Raw genomic sequence first — 14,504 nt, forward strand, 5'->3', positions numbered from 1 at the left:
AGGTCCCACTAGTGCCATATGCCAGATGCTGCCCTGTGACTGCCGTGTCTGTCATTCTCCCCTCTCCGCAAAGAGCTGGTACAGACCTCTCCCTCTCCTCATGCTGTGGCCCACAGCTAGCTCGCTCAAGCTATGCCCAAGAAATCTGTCCTATCCTGTCCATTCCCACACTGTAGCTAGAGGTTTCTTAGAAGTCATCTCACCACTGTCTAAAGTTCTCCCAAGAACCCCACTTCTACCCCCATGTCTCAAGAGTGGCACTCACAGGCCTTCCTCAGATCAAGCCCCAGCCCCTCTCATTTCAGCCTTATTCCCCATAGTTGCCTGGGCTCCAGCCATTCCAGGACCCCCAGCCCTGTCCCAAACATGCTGGCCTATCCTTCTGCCTGGCCCTCACATTCTCCATCTGCAAAATTCCTACTCATTAATGGGCAATGAAAATAATTCTGGAACATATTCTACGTGCCAGACACTACCTAGGCTTCTTTCATACCTTACCTTGTTTACTTCTCAAAGCACCTCACAAAATAATAATTATTATTCCCATTTTACAGGTATGGAAACTGAGCCTTAATAAAGGTAGGGCAGGAACTGGACTCCAGATCTGATTCCAAATCTGCTGTGCATCAATCAGTCTCTCTGGGAAGTGCACCCAGCCCCCAATCCAGGGCAGGATCCTCTCTCCTCTGTGGTTCCACAGGCCCCTGGCTTCTCTCTCTTGTCCCAGCATTGTTGCCAGTGCCCGTGTGTGGCCCTGCCACCCCCAAGGTTCTCACCAATGTGAGCATCCCAAGGGCAGATCCTAAGCTGATCTGGCTGGGTCCCCAGCACCCAGCAGGGTATAGTTGCTAAATGAGGTTTCTTAATAAATAGATGAAAAGGCAGAGGCATTTGGGGTGGTTCAGAAGCTCAGTCCTAGCCTAACTCATCCTGATACCACTAACCAGATGAAGAACCTTTGCATCTGCAACCAAAGGAGGACCGTGCCAAAAATGCCAGCCCCCGCACGCCCTCTGCTTGCCCTGCACGTGCTCGCTTTTCCCGGCCCACGTTCTAGCTGCCGGGCCGTACCAGTCTGGCGGGGGAGCGCTGGGGCGGCGGCCGGCGGGACCAGCGGGGGTAACCAGGCTCGCCCCTGGAAGGAGGACTCAGAGGCTCGCTTCTCCCATGCATCCGCCAAATCCGCGCACAGCAGGCCCTCGGGGTGGCCCTGGGCCTTCGCGCCTGGCCGCGACTCAGCCGCTGTCCCCCCCGCGAGGAAGTGGCGCCGGCGGCCGGTTGGAACGGCTCACCCCGCCCCGGCCCGCGTCGTGGCCCGCCCCGTTGTGAGGTTATAAAGTGCCGCGCTCCGCTGCGAGCTCAGTGGCGGCCGCCTCAGCTCTGCTTTCGGCTGCTGTTTTGGCGCCGCCACGGGCCGCCTGCTCCAGCTCCCGGTCCCGTAGCCGGCCGCGCTCCGGCGCCGTCCCGGGGCCCCCTGCTCCGCGCGAAGCCCTGGCCCCGGCGGCCGGGGCATGGGCCAGCGGCGCGGGGCAAGGCGGCTTCCGGCAGGGCCGTGACCTGAACCCGCTTCAGCATGAAGACCCTCATAGCCGCCTACTCCGGGGTCCTGCGAGGGGAGCGTCGGGCCGAGGGTGCCCGGAGTGCGAGCCCGAATGGAGGAGCCGCGCTATCACGCGAGGGCTCCGGGAGATGGGGTGAGTGTCCGTGGGATGAGTTGTCACCGCACCGGGGGCTGCAGGGCCTTGGGGCTTTCATCCTGCGGTTATGAAACTGCAAAATTTTCTGGAAGGGGCTCTGTGGCAGGCTGGGAGGCTGTTCGTCAGAAGAGCACAGGCTGCTGGAGAAATTGCCAGTGCAGGTTGAGGTCTCGGTTCCTCTTCTTCCCGGAAGCTCCCTCATCCCCTGCCTCCCCATCATCTGGATCTGGGGTGAGGGGGAAATGATCGCTATCCAGTCTGATCCTGGCAGCCTGGGATTCGTCAATTTTTGCTACCTGTTACATTACTTCCCACCCCCAGCTTGTTCCCCTCATCTTTCATGTGGGAGTGATACCACCCACCCTTCTCAGTTATTAGAGATATTCGAAAACTCCTCTCCAACCCCCAGCACTGTTTCTGGCAGTTCCTACCCTCTTCCCTCAGCAGGTGGAGCAAGCTTTGGCAGTGAGACTGGATGGGGCAGGTGGCAAGAATTTTGCAATCTCCCACCACCAGACCGGGGACATACCTGGCTGGGACAGGTGTGCCCTCCCAGTCCTCTGCCCCATGCCCATCCTCCAGCCCAGCCTCTGGAGTCCACTTCACAGGAAATCTGAGCCTGGCATACTTAAGAAGGCAGGACAGAGGACCCTGCTGTTCTCCAAGGCGGAACTGACGCCCTCAGTGAATCCGGGGCAGAATTGGGATTTCCCATACAAGGAGGAGCATCCTTTCCACCCCCCACCCCCCACCTCTTGCCTGTATTTGGGGAAACTGAGGTGGGAGGAAGTGCGCCCAGGATTTTCTTAGCAGATGCCTTTACCAAAGGATTAAATACAAATCCCAGATGGGAGACCCTGGAAGGTCGTCACTGCTGTCCTGGTCTGAGTGTTTGTCTTGCTTAAAGCCTCTCTCCCTCCTCCTAAGTCTTAATTCTGCTTGCTGAACCTCTCTGACTTGGGATTTTTCTTTAGTGACTAACAATCACCTAATCTGCCCACCTTTGTTGTAGAAATAAAACTTGCTAATTATGGAAATTGTGAAAAATATAGACAAACAAGAAGAAAATGAAAATTGCTGGTAAATTGACTATCCAAAAATAGCTTCCCAATAGCATTTTGATAGATTTCTTTATCATTTTGTTTATATGCATTATATAGATAAAGTTGAGAATATACTATTCTGACTCCTGTTTTTTCCCTCTTAATGTTATATCATGAGTATTTTCTTCTGTTAGTAAAAGTCATTGATAGTATCTTAGTGGCTGCAGAGCAACCCACCCTGAAGCTGCATCACAGGTTAACTGGGTCCTGGGCATTGACATTGCTCCTTATATGATTATCACTGTGGTTATCTGCCCCTCTTGTCTGGGTGTTGCTCGTGGCCCTTGGAGAGGTACTGAGTTGCAGTGGCCCTCTTGGGCCAGGCAGCCTGAGCTGTTCCAAGTCCCCAACCCAAAAGCCTCTGATAGCCCCTTCTCTCACTTAAGGGTCCTTTTCTATTCCCTTGTGCCCTTTGATGTCCTTCATGAGAAAGGAAGGGACTTGCCCATGTTCCTGCTTTTTAAAATGCTTTTGCTTCAGGTAATAGGATAAGGATATAGTGGTCCTTCCCGGAGATCCCCTTCCCGTGGTTTGGCTGTCACAGGCTGTGAGATGTGTCTTCCAGGAGCCAGTGACCATGGCTCTCATGTTTTTGACTTAGAGTTTGTTACTCAGGAGAACTTGTACTCTAGCAAATGATTTTAACCAAGTCACTTACTATCTTATCAGGAGCATTTCCCCATGTTGTTATTAGATCCTGAAAACATGATTTTTTTCTTCCTGGGTACAAGGAATTACATCATGGAATGTAAGAAGGGCTGGTATGAATTGCAAACCAGTCAGTTTAGCTCTCTGGGATCGACTTTGGCAAAAGACTGGGTGGAGTGGGGAAGGGTTTTGTGTTATCTGGGCATCTCCATTAGACCTGCTTTCTACATCCTTGGTCCTTGAAGACACTCCCCAGTGGCCTAGTTTGCCTCTGCAAATAAGGTCCCACTGTTGTGAGGTGGTGAACACCTTGTCAGTGGCAGTGTTCAAGGAGAGACCATGGATTCTGTGAAGGGAAGTCCTTTGATGGGTGAGAGATTGAAATAGATACCTTGGCATCTGGTTTCTTGGCTAAAACAAAAGGCCGGCTGTGGGAGCATGGTGGGTCGGTGCCTGCTGGGGGAACGGGGAGTGTTGGTATTTTCTAATCTCTGAAGGACTGTCCTGTGCCAGGTGTGGAGGCTTCAGAGTTAGTCGCATCTGCATCCCTGCCTTTGCCCCTGGACTGGGAGCTCTTTATTCAGACACCTGCCTATATCCTGAGGGTTTAGCACAGGACCTAGCATGAAATGGTGGTGGTCCCAAAAATTCTGAGCTGATTTATTGTGTGTGGCTCCAAAGAACAAGGCCAGGAAGAGGGGTGGGATTATGGGGGCACGTTTTGATATAATGGAGGGATCCTTTCTAACAGCTGTTGAGGACTGCAGCAGCCTGGGGTGGGTGAGGATGGAGCTCCACATCACTGTGGGTATGCGTGAAACTAAGTGGCTAGATTGTTGGGGGCAACTCTGGAACTGATGGTTGACAGTCACCCAAGCCAGCCCTAAATCACAGAATGAGAACATCACTCTTGTGCTCCCCTCTCCTCCAATTTATGTAGCTTCCTCCCTCCCCTACATCCCTTTCCCAGCTATACGGAGGCTGCTTTTGGGTTGTGTTACCAAGGGCTCATCTGGGCTGGGAAAGGAGGACCAGGAGTAATATTTTATTAGCAGGTTGGGTGACTCAGTGGCCGGTGTGGAAATCCTGCCCCACCACTACCCTCCCGCCCCAACTTTAGCAGCAAGTACTTGAGTCATAAAAACATAGCTATCTGTGAGGGCTGGGTCTGGCTTAACCTTCATGTTACAGGTGGGAACACTGAGGTCCCCAGAGTGAAGGGACATTTCCAGGCTTAGCAAAGCCAGGCTAGGACCCAGATCCATCTCCCAGTCTGTTGCTTGCCTCCTTAAACCAAGAGAAGCATGTTGAAGCCGTGAAGGGCTGAGCTTAGGGCTCTGCATACCGTAGTTGCTCAGTTGTTTGCTGAAAAAGTGAAGGTTGCTCCCAGTCTCTGTGATGAGGGGACAGCTCATCCCTTCTCAAGCCTTTTGAGGAGGCTCCCCCAGCTTGCCCTGGTGGATAGCCGCATCGAGAGCCCCCAGAGCTTTGGCTGCCAGGTGAACTAAACTTTCAAACTCCTCCTTGTGGCCTGTGAAGCCCCATGTAAGCAGTCCTGCTGCCACAACCCCGCTTCCGACCCTGTCACCTGCCAAGCTGCAGACACACGGTGGTCTGCCTGGTTCCCCAGCATTGCCCCCATTCAATCTCCCCTCAGTGCCTTTGCATGGGCTGCCCTTCTGTCCAGATCTTTGTATGGTTGGCTCCTGAACATTCTGTCTCCTCTCAGAGGCCTTCCCTGGCTGCCCCCATGAGAGCGCCACCCCCAATCACCACATCTTGTTTTACTTTTATAGCCCTTATGGCTACCTAAATGATCATGTGTGCTTGTCTGTTTAATTGCCTCCCTCATGAGAATATCAGCCCCTTGAGAACAGGGACCTTGTCTGTCTTTCTCAGTGTTGAGTCCCCGGCTGAGTCCAGCACAGTGCCTGGCAGATAGTAGGTACTCAGTAAATATTTATTGAATGATTAATTGGCCTGCCCTATTCCTCTTGGCATGAAGCCCTGCTTTTAACTTTGGTGTGATTCCTCGAGCCTTCCCAAGGCCTCTTCTGTACCTGTACCCTCCTGTGCTCGGTGCTGTTGTTGCAGCTGTCCCTGCCCTGGAGACGCCCACAGTCTGGCAAGGAGCTGGCACTGGGGCCAAGTGGGTGGATCCAGGCTCACCAGGGTTCCCCTCATTGCTTCTGAAGCTTAGAAGCCTGAGAGCCAGGATTCCAGTCCTGCCTTTTTTCTGGGACATTGCTCAGTGGCTCACTTCCTCTCTGGAGAATCTCACTCTCCCTATCTGGAAAATAGGGTCAGAAACCTCGAGCTCTCAAGGATGTGAGAGTTTGAGTTAATGTGAGTGGAAAGTGCTTTATAAACTAACTTGTGACACTCATGTTGGTCCTCATCATTTGTCCTGTATGACATGTACAATAAGCCCCCGACACTATGGAAAATGGCAGACCCTGCTCTGGGGCATCCAGGAAGGCTTCACTGAGGCGGGGACTTGGGTTGTGGGCCCTCCAGTATGATGATTGAGCACTTCCCATGTGTCAGCCGCAGTCCTTACTTTTGAGGAAGTGAGACCGGGATGATGCTCACAAGGTGACAGTGCAGAGTGATCCAAGCAATGACAAGAAAGGAAGCAAGAGCAACTGTGGAGTCCTGGAGGTGAGGGCGGGGGAACTTAATCACCCTGGGGTCAGGGAAGGCTTCCTGAAAGAGGTGACATTCAGTTTGGGTCTTGCAAGATGAAAAGGTGTTAGCAGGTGGGCGAGAACATTCATGTGCAGGGAATCGTATATATAGAGGCACGAGATTTGAGTGAAACAGGCAGTCTGACTGCAGGCCTCTGAGTGACCAACCTGAGCTGAGGGTCTGGTGTGCTGAGAGGTAGAGACGAGGGGGACAGAGAGGGTGAGCTGGCTCGCCTACCTCCACCTGGGATTCGGGAGCTCCTGGGAAAGGAACCTGGTGCAGTCCTTTTCTTGGCCTCTAGCACTTTTAGGGCCTTCTGGTATGGAGCTTCCACTGGCCGACTTAAGGGCTAACAGGCAGGCCTTGGGACCAGGAGTCAGGCCTGGGCTCTGTCCAGCCCATGCTCTGCCACTGACCTGCTCTGCAGCCTCAAAAGCCACTACCCCTTCCTGACTCTGTCTCCTCATCTGTAAAATGGACAAAAGTGTGATAAGCATGTCTGCCTGGACATGGTACAGGCCCAAAGAGGCTGAGAATCCTCTGGGCAAATCAACAGAAGCAGGGTATGTGAACTCCTTTTCTCATTCAAGCTGAGTTAGCAGTTCTGAGCTCTGCATCTGTTTCCCGTGTGACTTTGGGCATGACCCTGCCCTCTTGGGGCTTCAGTGTCCTCCCCCATACAGTCAGGAGGATTGGATGAGATGCCTCCCATGGGTTCCTTCCAGCTGTGCTGGAGAAACATATTTCCAGTCTTGCCCTGACTGCTGTGGGTGCTTGAGGTCAACCACCTCCTCATTCTTGTCCCCAACCTCTGGTGAAAATGGGGCTCTTATCTTCCTCGGAGCCAACATAAGTACCCCAGAAGAACCTATTTCCCCACGCTTGCCCATGTCTTGTGATAGGGGCCTATTTTGGAGATTCCTTGGTGACGTACTCACAAGCTGGTAATGTTGCCATGGTAACCCCTCCCACTTCTGTAACTGTTTGAATGTGCTAGGTTAGGGGATGGGAGTGGGGAAAGCGGGCCACTGGGGTCCAAGGCAGTCACGTCCAGGGTGCTGGTTGTAGCTCCACAGTATCAGGAACATGGCATTCTGAGAGCCTCACTTCCTTGGCCTTACCTCTCAGGACTGTATCCTACTTCATAAAAACTAAATACATGAAAATATGGGCCTCTGGAGTAAGCCAAAGGGGGGCTTATATTTCCTTTAGGGCGATCTTTTGTGGATAAAAGTTCATTAGTGGTTTGTAGCAAAACACAGAAGGCCCAAGTTGGCAGGACCTCAGATTTCAGCTGATCTGCTCCAACTCCCTAATTTAGTGCCAGTGGGGAAACCTAGAGAGAGGAGGAAGTCCCCACAGACCCCATAGGAAGTCCCCTTGAGTCCCCGCAAATCTGTGGCTACCCAGCATGCCCAGCTCCCTGCATCGGGCCCCGAGGATCGACAGCCCTTGCAGGGTCCTCGTGGCCGGGCCAGGTACTTCCCACCCAGCATGCCTGTGTGTTGGTTTTCCAGGAGTTTGGCTTCCCCTTTGGGCCAGATACCCCAATGGGCCCCACTTTAAGGACACCTAATTTGCAAAACATAATCCATAAAGGGGATTGTTAGTCTTTCTAGAAAAGAGCTCACAGGTATATTGGGACCAAGTAGGTGGCTGGAAAGCTCAGGGCTCTTAGGCACCATCTCAAGTTTGGTGGAGGGAATGGTGGCATTGGCTGGCTCTCTTCCTGGCCTTCAGGGTGGAGACCAGGACTCCCTGGCCTGACATTCCAGTCTTTCATGCCTCCTTCTCCAATTTCTCAAGTAGACTCACATAGGTTCTGTGCTCCAGCCCGACTAAAGTACTGGCAGTTAATTCATCAAACTCTCTCTCCCTCCTAGGCCTTTGCAGATGCCATTTGCAGGACTCCACTACCTGAAGTCCTGTCCCTGTACCTTCCTCCTACCAGCCTGACATCTCACCTGAGCTATGACTTCCCCCTGGAAGGCATCTTTAAGAACACCTTCCTGGATGGGTTGGGGGCTTCCCCGTTTCCTGGCCCCGACTGCCCCTTTGTGTGTGACTGTTTGCAGCCTTGTCTCCCCAGCCATATCTGGGGCAGGCAGCCTAGGAGCAGAATTCTGTCTCCAGCAGATGCCCAGGAAACAGAGGAGAGGCAGGGCCTAGAAGCTCCGTCCCGGTGTGGAACCTGGCACATAAAGGGTGCTTAGAAAGCACTGTTGTATGAATGTTAATGTTTGGGCTCCACCCCCTCACCTTTCCTCTGGGGCCTTCCACTGTTGCCCCTGATGTTAGCCAACCCCTCCAGCTGTAGGACACTTTTCCTTCCTGATTCCCCAGAAAGCTCTGTTTGACCCTCGGTCATGGTGCAGGCCAGTCAGCTGTGAAATGGACTTATCTCTGTGTTTGTCCAGGCCTCTTTATCATCACAGTCCCCTCAAGCATTCAGTCATTCAGCAAACATGCACCAAGCACCTTCTCTGTGCCTGGCCCTGTGCCAGATCCACATGAATGAGACACAGTCCCTGCAGACACACACCCCCTTTCCCATAATGAGTGAGGGCTGAGTATAGGGTAGGATAGAGGCACGTGGGGTGTGGTCAGTCCAACCTGGTGGGGGAGAGGAAGGCTTTGGATAGGAAGGGTCAGCAAGTTGGTCTCCAGGGTCAGCGCTTAGTGCCTGCCAGGTGCCTGGTGAGTGTGTGCTAAGAGACTGAGCAGACTAGACTTGGAGGTAACAGGACTCTACCTGGGACACTACAGGCAGGGCAGGGCAGGGCATGCAGGAGACTTCCTGGAGGGAAGGAGCCTCTGACTTAGCATGTGGTGAGGCACCAGATGGGGACAGTTTCATGTGCCGGGCCAGACTGGGACTCTAATAGCAGCAGGCATGACCCCCGGGAGCTGGAGCTCTGCCGTCACTGGCCCCTCTCATCATCACGTGTGGACTCTGGGGGCCTGCTGGGGACCTGGAAGAGAGCTCACCTCTGAACTCGAACAAGTGGCATCTCTTTGGCACTTGGCCTATCTTCCTAGGCCCCTCTGAGACTGGAGGGGTATGCCAGGGGTCAGTATAGCCATCCCTCTGTCTCCATGCAACTCGTACCCAGCCCATTGGGGGAACTTGGGGGTGACGTCCTCATTCACCTAAGCCTAGGGCAGAGATTAGGTCCAGATGGGCCCAGATGTGGCATCCTTGGAGCTGGGGCTGTGAGCAGACGACCCCCCATTCAAGGAGCCCAAGAGGCTGTTCACATCTCTGCTGCCTCACTGGCATCCTTCTGGCTCTCTGACATGCCAGACACGCCATTCGGCTGTCTTGCATAAGTTACTTCAGTTCCTCACAGCAATCCTGGATCATAGCTAAGGGGGACACTGACTCTTGCGGAGGGGGAAATGTCTTGCAGGGTCTCACGGCAGGTAAGAGTCAGAGCCAGGGTTCGAATCCAAAGTCTGTCTGTCACCTACGCCTCTGCTCCAAGGCAGGGCAGGCATTGTTACACACATTAGACAGGAGAGGACACCGAAGCTCACCTGATAATTAACCAGCATTCATGCACATCTTTACTTTTTATGAAGCTCTTGCCTATACAGTGTCTTACTTAATTCTTACAGTAATCTGGCGAGGTAGGTATTAGCCCCACTGCACAGATGAGGAAACTGAGGCTTGCACAGGAAGTGACTCATCCAGGCCATACTTCCTGTGAGTTAGGGACCAGGTTCTGACTCCCAATCCTGTTCTCTGTACCTTCTCCACTGGCATCTGCCCTCCCAGGCGCCAGTAGTAGAGGTGGGCTGTCCAGAGGTGTGATCTGCCTGCCACCTCTGAGGCAGCCGCCTCCCCACATGTGCTGGGTGTTGCCGCTCCACGGCCAGGGATCCTCTTCCCCTCTCCCTATCTTGTTGGTCCAGATTATTTTTCTTCATAGTTCTCATCATTGCCTGACATGACGTCATACATTAATCCTTCAGTGTTTTATTTCTCCCTCAGCAGAATTTAAGCTTCCTGACAGGCAGGACAGTATCTGCTGTGTTCACTGCTGTTTCCCCAGTGGCTTGTGTTAGTGCTCGGCATGTTGTAATGCTTCACGCTGTGGGTCTTATCTCTGTCCCCACCCCCTTCCTCCAGGAAGCCACCCCCTCAATCCAACTTCTCTATTCTCGTTTCTGTGTTGGGCTGTCTTGCACTCCTGTTTCCGGGCTGTCGAGCGCTTGGCCTGCGCCATTAGCATGCACTCCACGTCTTTGTTCCAGCAGTTCCCCAAACTGCAGCGCTGCTTTCCTCCTCTCTGCCTCTCGGGTCTCGTCTTCAGGGCCTGGCGAGGCCTCATGGCCCTTTTGGAGCCTCCCTTGCCCAACCTCGCTCGGCTGCCTCTTCTTGTGACACGCAACCCATGACTGTGCACCTCTGGAAAACTCCGTTTTTGCTCATGATTTGTACCGCGTCCCACTTTGGCAGACGGGAAGAGCAGCAGCGGTTACCACCTCGTCACCTGACCAGTGCCAAATGTACCGCACACACATTTGTTAAACTGAATGTTCCTGGCAGCCCTGGGAGATGGGCATTGTTACTCTCATTTTACATGGGAGGAAACGGAAGCTAAGAGAGGTTAAGTGGCTTGCCTGAGGTCAACAGGCAGGGACAGAGCTGGGCTCAGGGTCCATCTCAGAACTGAGGAGTTGGGGCCCAGACTCTGCCACTCTCAGGCATGTGTGAGAGGAACCCCGGGAAATGCTGGTTTCATGAGCCCTGAAGTGCGGCCTTCTGCTGTCAGATGTTGAGCAAGGTGGTGTTGAGACACACCTTCCCCACCCGCAGCCCTGGGCCGGGCCCTGGCACTGGGGCTGTCTGGCCCCCCTGCGGGGGCCCAAGATCCTGCTTTTCCAGCCAGCTTACAGGTGATGCTGCTGCTGCCATTCCCAGACCATGCTTTGAGTGGGAAAGTGCTAGCATACATTTTGTCTTCTCTGGCCGGGGCACCCAGCCTGCACCAGATAGAGCAGGGACTCACCTACCCCTGGTGGCCATGGCTGCTGCTTCACTTTATCCTACACAGCTCAGGAGGCAAAGCCGCTGCTGGAGGATGACTTGGCCGGCCAGCCCTCGGACCAGGGGTTCAGGCATGTGCTTGGACCTTGCTTCCCTCCCTCATATACTCACCCACTCATCTGTCCCACATGTAGGCCAGAGTGAAAGATCATGCGACCCTCAAGGACAAGGTGTGAGTAAGTCATTTGTAAGGCCCCGCTGCTACACAGGTTAACCAGGCCCTGCTGTGTCCCATTGGCACAGCCCTTCCCGCTGGGCAGCTGCTGTAGGGAAAAGGGAAGAATCACAGGTTTCAGCCCTGGCTCTGCCACCTACTCAGTACCCCTCTCTGGACCTCAGTCTGCCTGGCTGTCAATTAGGCTACACTAGATGACTCCAGAGGGCCTTGGGCTCCAGGGTGGTTTGTTGGGCAAGTCTGGAGGTGGGAAGGTCCTATGATGGTAGGATTTTTAGAGAGGATGCAGGGGCAGTGATGAGCCAAACCTCTGGAATGGCTTTGTGGTCCAGCCTCTTTATTTGCTTTTGTAAGTTCACATTCTGCCACCTCCACCCCAGTTATGCCTATGGAGTTGTTAGATGCTACCAAGCACCCTGTATGTGCCATGCACTGAGGATATGGCCGTGAGCCCTGTGGGCTTGCTTGGGGGTCACATAGTAGCTGTAACCGAGGTTTGGAGCCGGGTCTGACTCTTCTGCTGCACCAGGCCCTTCCCTCTGATCCATCAGGCCAAGTAAAGGGGACAGGACTAGTGTGTCCACCTTGAGATCTAGTATTTCCTACCTGCCTCCTAAGAAAAAGTCAAAGCAATAGTTAACCTTCAGCTGATGAGGGGTATGTCCTTTTCTAAACTCTGCTGTGACCTTGTTGCTCTTTAGATTTTGAAGATACGCAAAGGCTTGAGTGTAAGACCCTGAACCCCTCTCCCTCCTTGCTCCTAGCTTATAGGCCAGGGTGAAAGGACAAGATTGTGACTAAATCATCTGTGCCTTGGGCTTTGCACAGAGTGGGTAGTGTGAAGGAGTGTTTGACCAGCACACAGTAGGTGCTCAGTGAAGATGGGTTGAGCACAAGGTATGCAGTGGGAGCTCAGCAGAAGTCTAGCTGCTGGAAGGAGTGGGGTGTGGATTGGGACCTCCACCACGCTCTTCCCCAGTGCTGCCTCTCATGCACTCACCAGACTCCCTGCCTAGTGCCCACCAGCTGCTGGAGTCCAGGGCGTCATCCTGGGGGCACATCTTGTCCTCATTTCCACGCTTGGCATTTGCTTGGTAGCTGATGTAGTTACAGCCCACGGCATCCTCCAGGCTGCCTGAAGCTCACTGGCCACTGGGCCCCTTGGGGAAGCAAAGGCTCCCACCTGGCTCCTTTCTGCGCCCCACACTTTGGGCACTGAGATGGAGCTGAAAGCGTAAATCTCTCTGAAGGTGGTAGTGGTGGGGGGAAGCAGGGGGACTCAGCTCCTTGGAGAAGGGGTATCAGTTCCAGGCATAAAGGGGGCAGGGCAGGGATTGGGGATGCTCAAAGTACACTCGGTGAAAAAAACATTGGAAATTGGATGTTGAACCTCTGTCCTTGGCCTCACAGACACAGTTAGCAAAGATTAAATATTTGTGCTAGATCCAGATAAAGGATAGGGATCGGAGTTTGGCTGGGTGGAGGGGAGGGAAGAGAACTGGCAATTATGGAGGGCCTCTCCAAGCCAGCCCTGGGCTGGCCTCTTGAGATACCTCATTTGGTTTCCAGAATGACCCTGTGGGGGAGACATCATTCCGTTGTGTATATATAGAAACTGGGGCGCAGGGAAGCATGTGAACAGCCCAGAGTTACAAAGCAATTGTGTGGTGGGGCTGGGATCTGAACCTCTCTGGTTCTGTGGCCTACACTCCTCTCACACTAGAGGATGGTATTGGGGACCCTGAGGCTGGAGGGGAGGGTGACAGTAGGCTGACATCTCCCTTCTGCTGCAGGCACTGGCTCCAGCATCCTCTCTGCCCTCCAGGACCTCTTCTCCATCACCTGGCTCAATAGGTCCAAGGTGGAAAAGCAGCTACAGGTCATCTCAGTGCTACAATGGGTCCTGTCCTTCCTTGTGCTGGGTAAGCTGGGGATTCGAGGGAGGGAGGGTGGGCGGGCAGGCAGGGGCCACCTCCCCAACAGAGGTTAGAGCAGGAGGTGAGTGGGTAAGAGCAGCCCTTACACTGGCTGCCCACAGCCTCCCCCCACTTACTCCCACCTTTTGGGTCCCAGAGTGAGTGCTCTACCCCCAGGCCTGAGGACTCAGCGAGAGTCAGTGGGACGTGGTGGTATGGGTCCCATTTACAGATGTGAAAACTCAGGTCTTAGAGAAGGTAAGTGACTCGGCCAAGGTTATGCAGCTTTGAATCCAGGTCTGTAGGATCCCTGGAGCCTGTGCGTTCCCACAGTGGTACTTGCCCCCCAACAGACATTTTCCGGCAGGTATGCTGTTTTGCCTTAGGGTGGTATGCTGCCAGGTAGTTTTTAATCTACTGCAAACAAGCTCTCTGACCTTACATAGGTTATTTGCGCTCTCTGAACGTTAGTGTCCTCATCTCGAGTGTGAGGAAAATGCCTCCTTCACACGGCTTTTGTAGAGACTGAAGATAGGGAATGAGAGCAGCTGGCACAGGACCTGGTGGCGCTGGCCCCATTACATGGGTGGTGCCCACCCCAGCCCTCACCCACCTGTGCGGAGCACATTCCCCAGCTGCTTCCCAAGGCCCACTCCCTTCTGTCTCTCAGCACTGCCCACGCCTGTGCTCTGCTACTTTTTCTACAGGTCTGGCTTGGTGGCAGATCCCTGGCGAGGTAGCAATCCAGTCACTCCTTGGATTGCCACCCTGGCTAGGGTCAAGATGAGAAGGATTGTTTGGGAGGAGGGAAGGGTCCGTGCCTGGGCCACCCCTTGCTCTCCTAGATGCCTCTTCTGCTTCCCCACGTCCCTGTGTCCTCAGCATAGCAAGTAGCCTCAGCACGTCAGGAACGACAAGCATCATAGTGTGCACATCAGTTCCTGTGAGCGAGTCCCTCTGCACGGCCCACTCTTGTGCCCTGGACAGTCTGGTAGGGGACTGTCAGGGTACCTTGTCAGTGCTGAGCAGCCATCCTTCCCATAGGCACCTGGGGGGCTCTGAGACTTCATTTGCAGGGCAGAGGGATGGGACAAGGGTTCTGTTTATCAAACTCCTTAAGTCCCCACTTCACAGGTGAGGAAATGGAAACTCCCAGAAGTCACTGACTGCCTGAGACTGTGGAGCCCATTAAATGGCAGAGCTGGGATTTGAGCAGAGCCCAGC

The 14,504-nt window shown here is 53.8% G+C and overlaps 1 protein-coding gene across 1 annotated transcript in view; it reads left to right on the forward strand.

Annotated features, from left to right (window-relative positions):
- The first annotated feature begins 1,334 nt into the window (after nt 1–1,334).
- DGAT2 (diacylglycerol O-acyltransferase 2) overlaps nt 1,335–14,504 on the forward strand; it is a 29,476-nt gene continuing 16,306 nt past the window's right edge. The window contains exons 1-2 of the mRNA XM_012744894.2: nt 1,335–1,694; nt 13,158–13,286. Coding sequence (XP_012600348.1) covers nt 1,574–1,694; nt 13,158–13,286 — 250 coding nt within the window. The 5' untranslated portion in view covers nt 1,335–1,573. The remainder of the gene's footprint in view (nt 1,695–13,157; nt 13,287–14,504) is intronic.

Source organism: Microcebus murinus, chromosome 4, assembly GCF_040939455.1.
Source record: "Microcebus murinus isolate Inina chromosome 4, M.murinus_Inina_mat1.0, whole genome shotgun sequence".
In the NCBI taxonomy this organism is placed as follows: domain Eukaryota; kingdom Metazoa; phylum Chordata; class Mammalia; order Primates; family Cheirogaleidae; genus Microcebus; species Microcebus murinus.